At 49.8% G+C, this 19,058-nt stretch overlaps 2 protein-coding genes across 2 annotated transcripts in view; one reads left to right on the top strand and one right to left on the bottom strand.

Moving 5' to 3' along the window:
• The window catches only part of FANCA (FA complementation group A), a 30,905-nt gene extending 30,444 nt beyond the window's left edge, over positions 1-461 (top strand). Inside the window, exon 43 of the mRNA XM_066636940.1 lies at positions 251-461. Within this exon, the coding sequence (XP_066493037.1) occupies positions 251-352 (102 nt within the window). The 3' untranslated portion in view covers positions 353-461. The remainder of the gene's footprint in view (positions 1-250) is intronic.
• On the bottom strand, positions 372-17,422 carry ZNF276 (zinc finger protein 276). The gene is made up of 11 exons (XM_066636941.1): positions 17,124-17,422; positions 10,382-10,700; positions 9,798-9,850; positions 8,983-9,477; positions 7,528-7,606; positions 6,418-6,495; positions 5,182-5,295; positions 5,020-5,095; positions 3,529-3,646; positions 2,837-2,936; positions 372-1,147 (listed from the first exon to the last, which is right to left on the bottom strand). The coding sequence occupies exons 1-11, from the start codon at positions 17,350-17,352 to the stop codon at positions 859-861; spliced, it is 1,950 nt and encodes a 649-aa protein (XP_066493038.1). The 5' UTR covers positions 17,353-17,422; the 3' UTR covers positions 372-858.
• Between the last annotated feature and the right edge of the window lie 1,636 nt (positions 17,423-19,058).

Raw genomic sequence — 19,058 nt, forward strand, 5'->3', positions numbered from 1 at the left:
TTGAGCCACAAGCTCCAGTGTACCTTATCTACTCAGCATCTGTCTCCCTGTGCTCTCTAGCCAGCCTCCTCACCATGTTCCTGAGAGATTACAGCACACCACAGTTGTCACAGCGCTGGCAGTAGCCTAACCTGTGGAGGACTGGTACCAGCTTTGTTGGGTTGCTTCAGGGCCATGGGCAGATATTGCTAAGTTCTCTGCCTTGATACCAGACTCTCTCTCTCTCTCTCTCCCCCCCCCCCCTTCTTAGTTACTGGATCTCTGCGGAGAGCTGGACCCAGAGCTCAGAGCTGCCCTTGCAAACTCTGCGGCAGAGAGGGATCTGCTTGATGAAGACCTGCTCCTTTTCTGACCTGGGCAGGGAAACTAGCTCACAGGATGTGGGCTGGGCTTGAGAAGGCCTGGCAGGGCCTGGTTGCCAGGGGCCTCATCTGTCCAAAACACTGTGTAAATAATTTATTACAAGCATAACCATGACTTTTTGTTACAATAAAAATCAGGTTCCATCTCTTCTGTGTCTGCTTCCTTTACAGTTGGCTTTGGGACTTAATTTAAAACGCATGGTCTGGGCTCTGAATGTTTCCATCATCTTTAGAGTAGCAAATCGGACTGCACACCTTTACAACAGGTGTTGTCATCTCAGCCCTTGAGCTTGCTGCCTTTGGAGACATGGTTCACGTGGCTCTGTGTGCCACGGCTGTGGCGTTGGGACACAAGCACACTCAGAGGATCACGCCAATGGAAAGCTTTTTCATGAGCAAGCAGAGGCAACCCCCGCCAAGTCTATTTTTGGAGACTCCATTCAAATGTACACTTCAAACTCCCCCCAGGCTGGACCAGTTCCCCTCCACCTGCATCTCAGGTGGGCTCTTGCTGCACACTGAGTTCTGCTTTCACAGGCTGGCTTTCAGCAGCTCCTCCCAAGGTGTCTGGCGGAGCCTCCTGCCCTGCCTCGGCTGCCTTGGCTTTGTCATGAGTCTGGGTCAGCGGGTGCACCATGGACATGTGGACGTTGAGGTTGTGGGCCTTCTCAAAGCGTTTCCCACACTGGTCGCAGGCAAACTCCAGCTCAGTCTCTGCTTTGTGTTTGGTCATGTGGTACTTCAGGGATGCTCGCTGCCGGCACTGGAAGCCACAGATCTCACACCTGGAGAGGAGGAAAAGCACTGAGTGGGTCTTAAGCCACCTGCCTTACCTCACTGTTGCCAAGAAGGAAGGGGGCTTTGCTGCTTCAAACATAAGGTGCTACTTTCCACTCAAATTGAGGCAGCTGAATCAGGGTGCTTCTCTACACCAAATATATCCTGCCTAATGACCACAGAGCACAAGGCAGCCTACAGTGGGTTCCCAGGCAGTCTATCCAGGTACTGACCAGAAATGGACCTGCTTAGCTTCAGCAAGGTTGCTAGTTCAGGTACTTTCCATCTCTGGCCTGATCTACGCAGCACTTTACAGGCTGAGCTGCTCTTGTATCAAAAAGCATTTGCCTCTGAGTGAAGCTTTAACCACTCAGGAAACCAGCAGAGCAATGCAAGTGGGCTTGGGCGAGGGGGAGATTCCCCCAATAAACAGGACTACAGGTCAACCTTTGCTACAATGGGATTCTATTTTCTCTTAGGGACCGGAATATGCCCTTCTCAGTAACTGGCACTTTTGCAAGAGAGGCTTGATGAAGCCTCTTAACATGGCCACGGTGGTCTATGCTTCAGGACTGGACTACTGTAATAGGCTCTACATGGGACTACCCTATAAGATGGTTCAGAAACTGCAATTAGTGCAGAAGCCGGCAGCCCGGGTGGTTACAGGGGCTAGATGATATAATGACCACTGTTTCAGCAGCTACATTGGCTGCCCATTTGCATCCAGTCCCAATTCAAGGTGCTAATACTAACATTTAAGGACCTCTAGGATTTGGGTCCAGACTATCTGAAAAACTGCCTCCTTCCATACATTCCAGCCTGACCTCTTACATCATCTGAGGGGGCTCCTCTGCAAGTGCCACCTTTGTCCCAACTGAGAGGTGTGGCTGCTCGAGATCAAGCATTCTCTGTAGCTGCACCACAGCTATGAAATTCCCTTCAGGGACTTGAGAACTACTTCCCACAAGGCTTTTCACTGAAGGCTCAAAACATGCCTGTTTTGTCTGGTATTTGATTGCTGAGAGGATATTTGCCCTTTGCCTCTACCACCCTGCTATGGCTTAACTACTTCCCTGGACTCATTTGTTGCCCCAAGGGCTCAACCAGAAGTGTTTGGTTTTACTTTGTTTTGCTTCCATGTTTGTTTTGTTGTTAGAATTAATGTTTTTAATGCTTTGATTTGTTTTTTGGTTTTCTTTTTATCTACTGTGTACATTTATTATGGAGATTTGCAAGCCACATTGGCCATTTACTTCAGCATGGGAAAGGCGGAATATAAACTTCTCAAATAAAAACATCTCTGTGGCTGCTACACTAGCCTGCATTTAGGTGTTTGGCATCTTAGAACTATCAGCTGCCTTCAGTCCATGACAGCAGGTACAACCAAAAGAACAGTCCTGGCTGTTGTTATTCTGCAAGCCGAAATAAGGGCTAGTCCCATGCAATTGTACATTTTTCTCACCTGCGTTTGGCAGGAGCATCATTCCTCAAACTGTCACTCATGTTTGCTTACCACCTCACAATATCTTTGAGACAAGAAATTACACACATTGCTTCCCGCTTAGAGAAGCCCCTTTACTGCTGCATTTACAATTTGGGTAGTCTTTCATATTATATAGAGCAGTACTGGGAAGCGGTATTGTTCCGTTAAAGCCACACAATCTGGACACTGACGGGCAAGAATCAAGGGCACTCACTGGAGAGGTTTTGCGCCTGAGTGGCGCATCTGATGAACCGAGAGGTGTTTGCGTTGTTTAAATGTCTGGCCGCACTCGTCGCAGATGTAGTTCCGCACCTCTGCAATCAGAAAAGCAAATGGGGGGGAGTTTAAACCAGTCGCTGCAGTTCTTCCTACAGTACATACTGTCAAGAAGCAAAGAGAACGGAAGCACAGCTTGATAGCAGAGCAGAGACAGAAACTTGACAAATGGAATTACCCAGGTGACAAACGACCCCACACAAGGCCTGAGTAGCTTCTGTTTCTTCCAGATGTTGACAGGCCAGAACTTTATCCCCATGTGTTAGGGCAGTGTACTTCAACCTGTGGGTTCATTACCACAATGGGGTCATGAAGCCTCTTTTGTGGGGTCACAGTAACCTTTAAAAGCCCACTCCATGACCACCTTTTCCCTCTTTCTGCCCCTAACTCGCCCAGAAGACAAGAGCAAGGGTGGGAGGGGGAGGGGGATCGGTGGTGGGTTCACAGATTCATGTTTTATTTATTGGGGTTATGGCACGAAAAAGCTGAAGACCAACAGTGTGGCTTCTGCCACCTATGAATCTATGAGCTTCACACCCACTGCTGCCTTCCCAGAGGCAGGATTTGGGGCAGGGAAGTGGCCTCTCTTCCATGCAAAGCCACAGCTTTTCCACTGGGAATGCAACATACCTGTGTGGATGAGCTTCACGTGGCGCTGAAGGTACCGGTCAATCATGAACACTTTGTTGCAGCCAGGGTGGGGGCAGGGCCTTTCCCGGACCTCCTCATGGTGCTCCTTGATGTGTTTCTAAAGTCAAGAAGAGGAGGGAGCTTTACACACACAGGCCACTTGCCAAGGCTGTTGGGCTTCCTCCTTGCTCTCTCAGGCCTGTTGGTACCATTGACCAAATGCTTCAGAGCTCTGTGCAAGAGCACAGGTGAGATTTGCAGCCAGGCTGTCTTCTCCCTTCCTGCAGCCAGTCCACTTGGTCAGCTTTAACTTGGAAGGTTTGGTACCTGACCTGATGTGTTTGCCTTTTTGTATTTGTCAATATGATTCTAAGCTCCTGCTGCTTTTTTTTTTTAAATCTAAGTACAGTCCTTAGAAAATAACAATAGAGCAAAGAAGGAAGAAGTTGCTTTGCTGTAATTAGTCTGCAATCAAACATGGATCTTAAGTTACAAGCCTGGTTTTTGTTTTGTCAGCTAGTAGTGGGGGAGACAAAACAGTATTCTGTATTGTATTGGCAACCTTCAGTCTCGAAAGACTATGGTATCGCGCTCTGAAAGGTGGTTCTGGCACAGCGTCTAGTGTGGCTGAAAAGGCCAATCCAGGAGTGACAATCCCTTCCACACCGGGAGCAAGTGCAGTCTGTCCCTGGTCTGTCTCCCTGGCTATGGGCCTTCCTTCTTTGCCTCTTAGCCTCAGACTGCTGGCAAAGTGTCTCTTCACACTGGGAAAGGCCATGCTGCACAGCCTGCCTCCAAGCGGGCCGCTCAGAGGCCAGGGTTTCCCACTTGTTGAGGTCCATCCCTAAGGCCTTCAGATCCCTCTTGCAGATGTCCTTGTATCGAAGCTGTGGTCTACCTGTAGGGCGCTTTCCTTGCACGAGTTCTCCATAGAGGAGATCCAGACAAAAACAGTGCTGCTGTTAATAATTCAGGTCTTTTAATTAGTTAGTTGTCGGGCTTTGGTGGGTTTAACTTTTAAATTTATGTATTTGTCTTGTAAGTAAATGAACATGGCAACAATTGTTGGAAGGAAATGCTGCGTTTGGTACTTGTCCTGTCCTATTTCTGCTACAGCCAGGGCAGTACCGCAGCGCATAGCAGGCAGCAATGCCCTGGCATCTGCCCACCTATTAGCGTCATCTTGCAAGGTCTTTCTCTGCACCTCCACCTTCTGAGCTCGTTTGCAGGGAGATGTACACAGGAGGGCCTTCTCTGTGGTGGCATCCAGAATGCAGAACTCCCTTGCCCCAAGAGATGTGCTTGTTCCCTTCCCTACCAACCTTCCACCATCATCTGACGACGCTTCTTAACCTCCTTATTTTGTCATTTTATTTAATTACTCTGTGCTAAGTGATATTATTATTTACAGCAGGCCCCTTGAGAACTTTCTTGAGAACTGGAAAAGTGGAATATGAATCTCCCAAGAAGAAAACAGATTCTTGGCCATACCTTCATTCCATCTGCCCCTCTGTACACAGCGGTGCAGCCCTGATAAGGACACTTGTAAATGGTTGGCAACTCTTCCCTGGAAGACAAAGAGGGAGCAGTCAGTGAGAAGCCACAGTGCCATTCTTCCACAAAGCTTCATCCCTGGACATTCTGGCATGTCACCTCTCGCATTTTATCTTCTTCTTCCAGCCAGGCTTGGGACCCGGCTTCTTCCTTATTTTGGGCTCATCTGCCTTCTTCGCTTCCTTGCTTTCTGTTTTTCGGTTGTTGGATACCCTAATGGGGAAAAAAACAGGGAGTGTGGCATTGTTACTGCCTCTCTGTCATGGTTCTAAACACTACCACAAGCCACGTGTCACTAGCGGAGGATAGAAAAATGCACCACCTTCACCAGCTGCAGCACAGTGGCTGTCCAATAGGAGCAGAGCCTTCTTTGGTAGTGTTACTGGCCTTATGAAAGTGCTCTCCCAGGGAAGGCTCAAGGGAACCCCCCCACCCCATATTGTGGTGATTTAGGAACCAAGTAAAGCCATGACCTTTTCAGAGGACTCTTGGGCTTGTCTGCACCGACTAGCTGTGTTCTTATGAATTCTGCCGGCTGGGGATTTTGGTCAAGCTGATTTAATTCCTGCAGGCCTGCTACTATATCTTTATTACTGTCAGACCGATGTTGTGCTAAATTTTTGTTTATATGAGAAAAGTGGGATACTGTACAGTAAATGGCTTTAAAAATAAATAACAAAAATAGCAGAGATGAGCCTCAGGCTCTCAGCTCTTGACGAAACCATCAAGAGCGTGAGAGAGAGACTTCAGCCTTTATTGCTCAGGCAGAAATGTGGGAAATAAACGTAGTAAGTAAATACAACCATTATGGGGGAGAGAGATGTTAACACTTGCAAGTAGGGGGAGGGGTAACGGGGTCTTGACAACAGGTTTTTGCCCCTAGAGTAGTGGTTCCCAAACCTTTTAGCACCAGGACCCACTTTTTAAAATAAGACTCTATTGGAATCCACCTAGGTTTATCAGACTTTTTAAAAAAGGAGATCTAGAAAAAAATAATTGTTTGCTTGCTTATGAGTAATACTGACCAGAAAAAGTTCCTCAAACTTTATCTTTATTTACACATGCTTACAAACTGCAGGAGCTCAGCTCCTTGCAGGGCAGTAGGCAGGTAATGTATCTGAAGTCTTATCTGAATGCCTCAGGGCTTAAGGCAATTATCAGATCTTTCCATCAGCCTTGGATCCTGACCAGTTGATCCTGACCCACAGGGTGGGAAGCACTGCCCTAGAGGCGAGGAGACATTAAACTCCTATAAGAGAAAGCTGAGCACTCTGGTCTTGCTCTGGGCCTCCAAGAGAATCACATATGAAAAAAACCCAAAAGGAAAGGACTTACTTCCGCTCTGGGTAAGGCTCAAAGGAATCGTCTGAAGACCGTGTTCTTTTGTCGTTCTCGTCATCGCTGGAGGAGTCTCTGCAAAAGTAGACAGACCTGTTTATTCATAAACAGGAGGCAAGCAAGATTTTGCTTAGCATCAACATGGTGACAGGAGGAGCGCTTTGATTTCCACTATAAATCTGGTAGTTAACCAGGCTCCGCCTTCCTTGACCTAGTGCCCTGAATTCAAGGAACAAACTCCATTTCCTTGAAAAGCTGCAGTTGACAGTAAATCCAAAAAACACAGTGTCAAGAAAATTATGCCATGAAACAAGCAAAGCTTCTAGCCCTCATGAATGTCAGTTTTAAAACTAAAAAGCTGAGGATGGTGCCTGCAAAAGTCTCCAGAGGGCAAGACCACCACATAAGGGGTCTATGTACCCCCAACTATCTATTGCTGGTTAAAAGTCATACCCTCCACATGGCATTGTTTGGAACTACTGCCACTGGCATCAGATGGCAGCAGAATTTGCATATGCCTAAAGTCCAGCCCATTGGAGAAATATACCAGATTCAAGCAAAAACCCCAAATGCATCACTAACTCATGTTACATGTTTTTCAGAATTTAAGATCTGGGTACCCTAGACCACAGAATGTTGATTTTGAAGCTGCATTCATTGAAGGTGGCCTACAGATGAGGTTTTACTAGAAGTCAACACCTACAAGGTAACACAGTATCTTGGCTGTAGCCACCCAGTCTGCAGGCCAACAGCCATTTCCTTCATAATAGCAGCCAAACAAGCCTGGCCTCATTGCTCTGCAGTCACACACACATTCAATGGGCTCTGGATCTGCTTGCCAGAGTCCCTGTCAGGTTCTGAGGGAGCCCTGACCAGAGGAAACAGGGCTGGGTGCCCATTCTTTGCAAGGACACTCAGATGCCCACAGGCTCTGCAGCTGGAAGAGCACTGTGAGCTTGTACTCAAAGCTACCAAAGAATCTATGTGCTGGCCACAGGTTCAACCCACCCGCCAAGCATCTCCAGTGACTAAACCCCTTCTGTGACTTCCCCCTATGTTAATTTTCATGCTCGCAAAGATGACATTTCAAACCCACTCTTCTCTCACCCCTCAGAAAGGTCACTGAACTCGTCTTTTACCCGCTCATCCGAGGCTGAAGACAGAACCGGCTTTTCACTCAATTGTCCTAGGGAAATGGACAACAAGGTACTTTACAAAGAACAGAGAGACACAATAAAGCAGAGCCACAGTCATTGCAGAAAAGTCCTGAGGCACTTTCATAACTAGTTATCTTAGCAGAGGTTTGCTTCTGTGGGAGAAGGCGATGGGTATCTGGGTATGCTGGTGGAGGAAATCTAAGCAGAGGAAAAATCTCATTGACATGGTGCAAAGTAACAGGCTTGCAAAGGACACACCCTGAGAACTGGGCATCCTGAGAACTTAAAAAGCCAACCCCATGGAATTGTTAATCCCAAAAGGGTTTGAGCAGATGTCAGAACTTTCCCTGCAAAACTAGAAGCTGGTGGTGGGTAGGTGTGTGTGTGTTTAAAGGGCAGAGCATGTAAAGAACCCTTTCCTTATTAGTGCCTTGGAGCAAGAGCAAGAGCAGTGAGGTGGGTTTCCTAGAACAGTCTGAATGGGAAACTTTTCTAGTGCCCTAAATTAAGTAAGGCCCCCCTCTAAGCATGTCTGACTCATATTTTTATACAAAACCACAGAAGTAGAGCAGGTTCATTTTGCATGCTGCAGAAATAGCTCAAAAGCTTTCAGAGAGTATATGAACTGAAACACTTTATTACAGAAAAAATATCAAAGTGCATCTGATGTACATCTCACACCTTTACATAAAAATAATTTTTATTGGAATACTCAAAAATATTTTCAGACATCAAAGAATCTTACATCACTTTAATTGCTAATCCATTTATCTCATTTTAAGTTTTTTGTGGAATACAGTCCATGTCATCAGATCAATGAAGTGAAATCCCCAGTGAGCATTTGTGGGGGCAGGAAAAATGGGGGGAAGTCATTAGAAGGTTGGGGGGGGGTCAGAAAATCATGTCAATGACCATGATTATGTTAAATACAGCAACAACTCACAACAGTAGACAAAAAGAGTTGCCCTGGCTACCTCAGCATCACTAGGGACTGAGCTGAGAGTTGCTTGGCATTCATCCATTGCTGCCTTTCACATAATTGTGATCATGGACTCTGACTCCCAATTTTGAAAACTTAGTGATTTTTTCACTATACTGTACTACATGTGCACTTGTTCTCCACTGGCAGCATGTAAACATATGTAGAACATTTCATGCTACCAATGAAATATAGTCCATAAATGTTTCTGCTGAAAGAACATGGTAGTCATTGCAGTGCCACAAGAATCTCTGTTGTGTTTTGTTGCAACAGACAGTACTCCTCCAGGCGACTTACAGATGCAGCTACTCAACAGCATTCAGCTCCTTGTGTAGTTTAAATTTTATGGGGGGGGGAAACAAAACCACTGGAAAAAAATGGTATACATCTTCATCCTCCCACCTACGATCCAGACAAGCCTCTTACCTGGACTCCCGTTCAGCGGGCAGGCTGACTGCGGCAGGCTTTCCTCCTGCAACGGAACTTCCACGGCTGACAAGGAAGGCAGGTCCTGGCTCTGCGACCCCTCATGTTCTGTGCCTGACGCAGGCAAGGTTGCCTCGGGGCTGGCTGGCTGCTGGCTGGCTGCTGCCTGGGTTGTGCTGTGCTGGGACTCTGGCAGGGCACCAGCAACCTCGGCGTTGTTGGCATCCATCCCATTGCCAGTCACGTGCCAAGCGGAACCTTTCTTCAGCTCCCACTTGACAGACAAGGCATTGTCAACCAGCAAAGTGCTTAAGTCCGAGTCTGTGCTCATGATGTAGTCATGGCCCCCTCCGCAGCCCCAGACGGCTCGGATGATCCCACAATACTCGGAGGTCAGCAGGCTCTGCAGGCTTGGCGCCACCTGGCAGCTCTCGGCATGGTTGTGGGCCCATCGCACCAGGCTGTGGAGGCACTGGGGGCTGGAAGTGATCAGGTCTGCTGTTCACAGGGAGAGACCAAGAAGAGGAGGACCGAGCCAGCAGTTACACTGTTGCATCTGGGCAGCTCCCCCCAGCCAGTCTGCCATATCACAAAGGACATCAGTCCACACATCTTGCATTGCACACAGCTACCTTAGCACCACCCCTATAAATATGCCTTGCCAGGCATGGAGCACCAAACCCACCCTGGTCACAACAAGCCTTGTAGGACAGCAGCATAGAAGAAACGACAACAGCAGCAAGGGCCAGCAACACATTGTGACCTCTCTCTGCACCGAGCGCAATGTCCAGAACAGCCAGAATAATTCCACTTACCCAAACAGGGAGCACCTCCTTTGTCGGCAGGCAGAGGCTGGACAGCATTATTCCTGCAGGCAGAAGAGGAGCCAGCACAAATCAGTCGCCTCTCACAGACCTAGGCACAGCATACGCTGAGCTAAAAGCAGTAGTTGTGCTACCTAAAACAGAGCTGGCTGTTTTCACTGTTTGGCATGACAGCCCTCCCAGGAGCTGGAAGCCTGTGCACAAATCAGACCATGCAAGTCACAAGCTTCATCCCACAGACTAAGTCTGCACTATGCGAGGAAGTCCCTCCTTTAATCTGTCCTCCATCTCCCATCAGTCAGTTTCATGGGATGCAAGAGGAGAAGAAAAACTCTGTCTCCACCGTGCCTGATTTTGTAAGTCTCAGTCTTGCCCTCCTGAGTCATATTTTTTCCAAATTCAAAAGGCCTCCCCCACACATTAGTCTCTCCTCCCAGGAAAGTACTCCAGCCACCCCCATCGCCTGCCTATTTCTGCACCCCCCCCCCATTCTAAGACTGAATGTTAGCAAAGCATTTCACAGGCAAACGCTCCTCATTGAGCAGCCCTGAAACTCAAGAAGCTGTGCAACCTACTTTCCTCTCGCCTTGATGTGACCAACAGGGGAGACGTTCACCTTCTGGATGAAGGCCTTGAGGATACTGCGGCACTTGTAGAACTGTGCGTGGCACTTCTTGCAGACAAACTGGGGGAGGGCAGGGTCTTGCCGGACAGCCACTCCAACGAGGCGCTGGAAGTCCATGAAGAAGACCTGGTCCAGGCGACGCTGCTTCTCAGAGCTCTCGCCTATCACGGGGACCTTCCCAAAAGCATTCCTCAGGCTCCGCAAGGAGAACTTCCCATGGCAGAGCCGGCAGTGGCCTGTGCTCACAGCCCGGCCGATTTCTGCGGGGGCTGCAGTGAAAGAGAAGAAGTCAGGCTAGATGAGCTCCTGCAGAGCCACAGAAGAGCCCTGGGCATGCCAAGGAAACAGGAGGAGGCCTGGGTTATGGGATGGGACACACCCACCCAACTGCAGGCCAAACTGATCCCCAAGTGGTATTCTTAGGCAACACCTGAGAAACACCACATGGCAAAAGTGTTTCATCACCTGCTGCATCCTTCTGGACCACAGGTCAAATTTAAACCATCAATCCTCTACATCAGGGGTGACCAAACCCCAGCCCGGGAGCCACTTGTGGCCCTCAGGGACTCCCAATCCGGCCCACGGGGAGCCCTCAGTCTCCAATGAGCCTCTGGCCCTCCAGAGACTTGCTGGAGCCCGTGCTGGCCCGATGCAACTGCTCTCAGTGTGAGGACGATTGTTCAACCTGTCACCTGAGCTGTGGGACAAGGGCTCCCTCCACTATTTGGTGTTTCATGTCCGTAATGCAGCAGTGGCAGCTGACCTTGCTTTGTGCAAGGCCTTTTATAGGCCATGAGCTACTGCAAGACCTTCATTCATACATATAAGTTCTATCTTTAATATATTCATTTATGTAAATTTATTCAAATTTTAAATGTAAATTCTTTTTTTCTCGGCCCCCAACACAGTATCAGAAAGATGATGTGGCCCTCCTGCCAAAATGTTTGGACACCCTTGCTCTACATCAATGTTTCTCAACCAGTGGTATGGATACCACCAATGGTACTTGAAGTGGTGACTGGTGGCATATGCAGGACCCCTAGACCCCTGCTGCCTGGCAGCCATACCAGTAACACAACACCACAAACAGCAGTAGGAGGCTTGGCTTAGCAGGCAGAGCTCCAAAGCGTGCTTTTTGCATGCCTGAAAAAAGTCCTCCTGTCCAACCTGAGCCTCTTACTGGTGTTTGTCAAGTTGTGTCTGGCCTCACAATCCAGAAGTAACTGCCGATGATATCATCACCAGATACTTCCAGTGGTAGTTACAATAGATGTACCATGCAAAGTGGTATGGCGGGGGACAAACATTGAGAAATGCTGCTCTGCATCCTTCAATTTGAAGTGTTCCCTCATCTGTGATCACACCATTTTAAAGCCTGGATTCTACATGAGAAAAAAGGTTTCAACCATCCAAATGAATAAAATTTTTTTAAACCAAGCTTTAGCCTTTATAAGCACAAAGCAGGCCTGACAATTCAGTTTTTCCTCAATGTGGAAAGAATACTCTCTCCGGTCCAGTTAGAATCCACAAAGTGCTGTTTCAGAATTTGTGATGACCCTCCTGCTACTGGAGCCTGCTGCTCCTTCTAAAGCCTGAGCAGAGGTGGGTCTGGCTGTAGAATGGCAGGTCTATGTGCAAGATGCCCAGTTGGGCTTCTGTGAAAACAAGCAGGAGATCTACTACAAGGTGATGGTCAAGGATGTGAGAAGTGTTTCCAACAGAAACAAGTCATCTTCTTGTATATCCACCCCATACGGCAGTACAAATCCGTCACTTTACAGCCTCTCCAACATGGCACAGAATATTTTTTAATGAATATGATGCAACTTAAGAGAAGATAAATACCACCTAAGTACGAATTAAAAGGAGTTCTCTCTCATCTGAGCAGACAATGACTGAAAAGACTTTTTGTGCCAAAAAGCATTTCAATCATGAGCTGAAATTTCATCACCCTGCTCCTTTGCCCCTATCATTTTTAAGCCCACAAAAAAAGCTGCAAGCAGAAGAAAAAAGTTGGAAGGAGGGTTTGCAGTCAGCATTTTGAGCAAGAGAAGAGGCCTGAGCCTCTGATCTCTAACAGCTGGTTGTGAAAGGAAAGGCAAGACTCGGAAGACCTGAACCCACTGAGGTCTGATCACAGTGAGGCAGCTCTGAGTTGGGAATGGTGCACCTGGAACAAAAACATCTGAGTCTGTACAACTCTTTTTCTTTCCAAGATTCAAAGCCAGTTATTTTAGTGGAATTAAAGAACAATGGGTGTGTAGTTCAAAAAGAATGAAGAGAGATGGAGACAGAATTAATTTGCTCTGCCCACTCTTGCCAAATGTAGAGTGCAATGTTTTGGAAACAATTACTTGTGGAGTGGCAAATGAAATTTGGGGTGAAAAGGTGCAGCAGCTAATGTTGCGGGGGTTGGTAGGAGAACACATAATTTGCCTCTAAAGCAGTCCATCCCCTTGGTTCATTATTTAAAGCAATTAAAACAGTAGCAAATGAAAAGCTGCAAATAGTACACTTTTGGATTTTGTACCCCCAATTTGTCACTCATAATCATTCACAGAAGGTGGCCCTGTGTCATCCAGGATGTCTTCCCCGCGCATCAATTTAAGACAAAACTTCTGCCACTTTAGAGAAAACACTCTCTAAAAGCTGGATTGGAAGAGTCTGAAATTCTGAAGAGTTGCAGTTCTGAAGAATTATCATTTTAAATGCCACAACATGACTAACCAAGTTAGTGGAAGTGGTTTCCATGGCCTAGCAGGGTGAGCATGGAAGCATTTTTGAACTTCTTCCAACATGGCATTCTCTTCCAGGGAGCTGCACAGTTTCTAGAGGTTCTGCCTTTTGAAGGTTCTGGTTTGGTTTCACTTTACTCCAAATCAGGACTCAGCACTCCTGAGAAGCAGGGCTTCAAGGAGGCCAGGCACAAACCAGAGATGGTCTTCTGCTTCCATGAGAGAACCATGGGAGACTGAAAGAGTCTGACTTTTTTCTTTTCTTTTTTCTGGAGGGATTTGATCTCTCCAGAAAGAGAGGGCCATGACTCAGCATGACAACACTGCTTGGCATGCAGAAGGAGAGCTGAGAAAAACCCTCCTTGTCCATCAGAGTCACAAGTTGAACAGGACCAGAAAAAGATCACAATCAGACCTCAGTGGGTCAGGGCAGGGCTGCTGCCATCACCCTTGTATTTGGAGACAAACAGAAGCCAGAGTCCCAGAGGCCAATCCCACCAAAGGCTTGGGCTTTGGACAACCCCCCAATTTTCCCAGGTCTCCCACTCACATGCCTGCTTTCCCTAGGCACAATGCACCCTCTACTCTCTGCCTGGCTTTTGCTTTCCCTTCTTTTATCAGAATCAGGTAACTGCTCTGCCCCTCCTGTCCTTCCAATTGGCCTAGAAGGAGACAACCAGCAGCAGCCTTCTTGCCTGCTGGCCTCTGGTAGGGGGTCCTATGCTGCAGACTGGTGTCCGAGGAGGGCCCCTGCTCTAGTCAAGTTGGAGACTACTGGGGTGGTCTTGTCAGCAAGATAGGACAAGTGTGATTCTGAATAAGGCAACTCAGGACTCTGACTGCAGGCCCCCCTGGTTCTCTCCAAAGGGGGCTCTTGGACCCACACTCCTTGCATACCCAGTAGGACATTTTCCCTCTCCTGTAGCCTGGCATCTCCTGGAAGGCCCAGCTCAAGTCACATGACCAGTGCCTCAGGTTGAAGCTTAACAGTGGCCTCCTTGCTTTGCTGGCAAAACCAGCCTCCACAACAGCACTGCTGGAGGTCCTTCTCCTCCCTTACCAGAGGAAGCCACCTGGTTCTTGAACCCAGCGCAGAGTGTGGCCCTTGCCTCCATGGGCAGAGTTGGGCCTGGCTCCATTTGGCAGAGTTTGGCTCCATTAAACACTGAGCACAGCAAGGGAAGCAGGAACCAGCTCCCTCCAGTCTGCTGCTCGCTTTGAGGGCTGGATCTGCAACTCCCCACAGCAGCTAGACAAGCCACAAGTTGCACTTCCTGGTTTGGAAGAGGCAGGGCTCACTCCGCCGCCCCCCCATTCCAGCAGCCTCCAGAGATTAGGTCAGCTTTGCAGTCTTATCAGCCAATCACAGGCCTTGTTTTCCCCAGGCCTTGCCCATTGCCAGCACCCAGCTCCTCTCCCCCAGGCACCTGAACAGGAGTCTTTCCAAGTCTAGCTGAAAGGGAATGTTTATGTTTTAAAAGAGACACTTACACGGGAAATAAGGGAAAGTTTGGCCTAGAAAACATCCTCCCTTCCCAGGCTCCAAGTTCAATTCTTCCTTCTGGCCTGCACATGGCTCTTTCCTAAGCACTGATCTCGCATTTCTAGGAACACTGCAGAGTGAAACAGGTATCTGGAACTTTATGAACGCATGGCATTGCCTTCTCTTGAGTGAGATGGGCCGACCACCAAGTTCGGTTCTGTAGCTACTGGCTGGCAGCAGCTATCCAGCATTTTGAACAGGAATCTGGAGATGCCCATAATTCGAACTTGGGACCTTTTACAGGCAGAGCTACAGCCACTCCTATAGTCTCCTTTTGCACCTTCAAAGTCTGTTTTGCTCACCAGCCCATGCGGGTTCACCCAAAACATGGGCCTGGCTGAGACAGTTTGGACCAGACTGCCTCAGTAGCTCCTTCCAACTTCACATAGCTATCAGTGTGTTTGGCCTGTTTCACAAAACCTTTCAGGAATTTGGGAAAGGGAAAAAGAAATTTGGGAAATTTCATTTGGGCAGGTTTCTCTAACAAGATGTATTTTGTGGTAGTTGGCAATAAGAGGAGGGAAAATCAGCCATCTGATCTAGGTCCAAGAGTTAAGGCCACCAGACAGTCCAACATATGGTACCCAAGTGGACTGAGGTGGTAGCAAAGACACCTGAGAGTTCAAAGCAGCTGCAGCCCACAACACGCATGTTGGCACAAGTCAAAGGAATTGGTCCCAGGGAGATGACAAATCATGCCAATAAATATAGGGCCTGATGGTGTCCATCCACATACCTAACAGCCCAGGGTCCTAAGTTCAGACATTACATAAGCAGACTCTAGGGACCTGCAGTGGATGAATCCTCTGAGAGACATTGTGTGACAAAGTTATCTTAAATTCTGGGGTCTCCAGAAGAACTCTTGGTGTTCAGTTGTGCAAGGTGGGAGATGTTCTTCCAAGGAGAAAGAAAAGGGCATTTTGATGTTCACTGGCACCAGGAAGTTAGTTCCCTGGTGCTGGAGGGGCAATCCTTTTTTGCTTCATCCTCATGAATTCAAGCAGCACTCTGGGATGAAAGATCCAGAGCACCAGGCATCTACTTCCTACTGTAACAAACCAGCACCCCGTGCCACTGCACCCCAGCAACTGGTTTTCAGAGGTAGAATGCCTCAGAACTTGGAAGTTCCCTTTCCCCACAAGAGCAAACAGCCACTGGAAGGAGCCAATCCCTCCTCCTTGACCTTCTCGAATCCCTTTTCCATGCCAATGGCCATAATGAGGTGGCCACAACTTCCATCCACGAGTTATGCACCCTGTGAAGGAGACCCATCTACCCAGCACCAGCAATGGCCCTGGAGCTGCAGAGAGGGAACACAAGGGTGGGGACAGGCAAGTCTCCATGCAGAGCAGCAAATCTGGGAATTAATTAACAGGGATTCTGCCAAGGACGTGGCACCCAAGCACACCTGTGGGCAGCACCAGCAAAGCAAGCAGTGGCAACAAGGCGCCCCACTGAGCACCCCAGCATCCTCTGCAAATGGTACAGGTGTAACTCCCCAACATACACAGGACAGTTGCTGGAGGGGTGGCAAAAGATTTTGGGTCAGCCCTAAAGGGGCTAGTGATCAAGAACTAGTGATCTGGTTGGATCCACTTGAATGGAATCTGAAACTACCCATGGAGGGTAAGGAAGCCCTGGATTGCCCTGGAATCAACATCACAGAAGAAGGGTGAGATTTCAGGTGACACCTGAGGGGGGCTACCCAGTGATGAGGAAAGGAACTCTGCACATGCTCTATTCCACCAGCTCCCCCCTAGCATCGGAAGCTGACTGACAGTGCCAGCGCTTGGCGAGGCTCGGAACAAGTTGAGCCGGGAGCGGCGGGTCAAGGGCAGCCGCTTGGAGGCGCAGCAAACTGGGTGGCGGAGCCGGAAGGGGAACGGCTAGCCGTGCGGGTCCCCTCGGCTAGCGGCCTCCGCCTCTGCCCGCTGAGTACGGCCCCGGTGCCAGGGCGCTGCCAGGGCGCACGCACATTTCCTGCCCGGGCTGGGAGCCCGATCCTATGTATGTCTACTCAGAAGTCAGCACCGTTATAGTCAATGAGGCTTACTCCCAGGAAAGTGTGATAGGATTGCAGCCTTAAAGCCCAATCCTATACATGTCTGCTCAGAAGTCAGTCCCATTATAGTCAATGGGACTTACTCCCTGGAAAAAGTGGATAGAACTGCAGCCTGAGAGCCAATCCTACGCATGCCTACTCAGAAGTAAACCCCATTATAGTCAACGGGGCTTACTCCCAGGAAAGAGTGACAGGACTGCAGGCTGACAGCCCAATCCTAGCCACACTTTCCTGGGAGTAAGCCCCGTTGACTCAGTCTACTTCTGAGTAGGCATGCATAGGATTGGGCTGTGACTTCCGAGGAGCGCGCAGCGGATCGGGCGCCTTCCCCCCATCCCGCGCCTCCGCTCACCCGCTGCTGCTGCGTTGCCGGCTCCCGGGGCGGCCCAGCGCTCGGGCGGCGGCTGTAGCTGCGGGTCCCCCGGCGCGCTCTCCTCCTGCTCCCGGGCGAGCGCCACGGCGGCGCGGCCGCGGCGGGCCCGGGCGGAGGCGTCCCGCTTGGAGGCGCCCACTTGCGCCAAGGGCGAGCTTGGAGACGCGCTGCCCGCAGGGAGGAACCGGCCGTGCCGATCGCGCTTCATCGCCGCCGCGCCCCGGCCCCGCTGGCTGGCTGGCTGGCCCGCTCGCCCACCCGGCCAGGCTCTCCGCCGGTCCCCGTTGCCGTGCCTCGGCTCGGCACCGCACGCAGCGCCCCTGGCGGACGGAGGAGCGGCGCCCGCCCAGCCTCGCCTCGCCGGCGCGCAAGAGCTCCGCCCGCACAGCAGGCGCAGGAGTCCGACGGCGCGCCCTGCCACAGCGCAGCTCGAGCCCGGGTGGAAGAAGGCGCGATGCCCGGCCGGTCAGCCAGCCAGCCCTCGCGCGGGCGGCTCGGGGACGGGCAGCGAGCGCTCAGCCGCCTTCGCCTCCGGGAGCCGCGCATCGCTGGAGCGCAGCCAAACAGCCCAATCCTATCCACACTTTTCTGGGGGTAAGCCCCGCTGACGCTAATGGGACATATTTCTGCGTAGATATGCATAGGATTGGGCTGGGAGGCTGCAATCCTGGGAGGCTGCAAATCCTGACACGTTTCCGGTCCCGTTGACTATAGTGGGAGTTTCTTCTGAGTAGACATGCATAGGATTGGGCACAGGCTGCAATCCTATCCACACTTACCTGGGAGTAAGCCCCATTGACTATGATGGGACTTACTTCTGAGTAGACACGCGTAGGATTGGGCTCAAAGTCCCCTGCATGGGCGCTGAAGTCGATGCCAACTCACCAAACCCTGCAGTGGGGTTGACTTGAGGACTGCACAATCTTATGCATGTCTGTTCAGAAGTATATGCCATTATAGTCATTGGGGCTTACTCCCAGGTAAGTGTGGATAGGATTGCAACCTGATGCCTGGAACAAGAGGACAGACAGAGCTCTGCCTGGAGGGGCTCCCAATCACAAATCCATAGCACAGGAAGAAGCCAGGACCTTGGGACATCAGAGGGCATAAAATCCGCCCTAACAAAGCAGAATGTAACAGTAAAATGATGCATGGGGGGTGCATTGACAATCTCCCTTGGGAGGGTCTTAGGGTCCCAACCCTGTCCAACATTCCAGCATCTGTGCAGCTGCAATGCAGCCCCAAAGTAAGGAAACAAACATTCCCTCACCTTGAGAAGGCCTCACTGACTGCCTCCCCACTGTAGGATGCAGTGCATGCCCCATTGGCATGGCTACATCAGCACTGGAAAGTTGGATAGAAGTGGGCTCTTCCAAAGCTGTGGAACTCCCAATAAAAACAGGGGCATTCTGCTTCTGCACATCTGTGGGGCTGTGGGTGGCCTTCATGAGAGACACCAATAGTGTCTCTCTGCAGTGCGGCGTAGCTGAATGTGTGTGACTGACATACACTGATGCATCCACATCCCACCTAGGTCCCTCCCATGTCCTCACCCCACCCAAGAGGTTGTGCCTGCTGTAGCTAAGTTGGTGACAGAGGTATAGCACTGGTGTCCATGGCACATTTGTTGGCAGAACTGGAGGAGCTACAGTTGCAAGACAGCCAGAGTTGAAAGGCATTAGCCAACTTCTAGGCCTTAGGCAGACATTTCAGAAGTAAAGGACCCACCCTGACTTGCATCTTTTCTTGTATTTCAAGATCTATGAGTCATTCTCTCTCCCAGCTTGCTGTTTATGGTCACAACAATCATGTGAGGTTGGCATTGCTAGGGGGTGCAAGCGGTGCAGGCCACACCGCGTGATGCGCACAGGGGGGTGGCACCACTATTGGCCAAAATTTTAAAAATCTTGGTAT

Source organism: Tiliqua scincoides, chromosome 9 (assembly GCF_035046505.1).
Source record: "Tiliqua scincoides isolate rTilSci1 chromosome 9, rTilSci1.hap2, whole genome shotgun sequence".
Classification (NCBI taxonomy): domain Eukaryota; kingdom Metazoa; phylum Chordata; class Lepidosauria; order Squamata; family Scincidae; genus Tiliqua; species Tiliqua scincoides.

What these genes read in the sequence shown, in the direction of transcription:
- ZNF276 (XM_066636941.1), bottom strand. Translation starts at nt 17,352, where the DNA reads ATGAAGCGCGATCGGCACGGCCGGTTCCTCCCTGCGGGCAGCGCGTCT. An exon ending in CACATCAAGGCGAGAGGAAA is followed by an intron (nt 9,851 to 10,381) that starts GTAGGTTGCACA and finishes TTCTGCCTGCAG; the next exon opens with GAATAATGCTGTCCAGCCTC. An exon ending in TTCAGTGACCTTTCTGAGGG is followed by an intron (nt 6,496 to 7,527) that starts GTGAGAGAAGAG and finishes CTACTTTTGCAG; the next exon opens with AGACTCCTCCAGCGATGACG.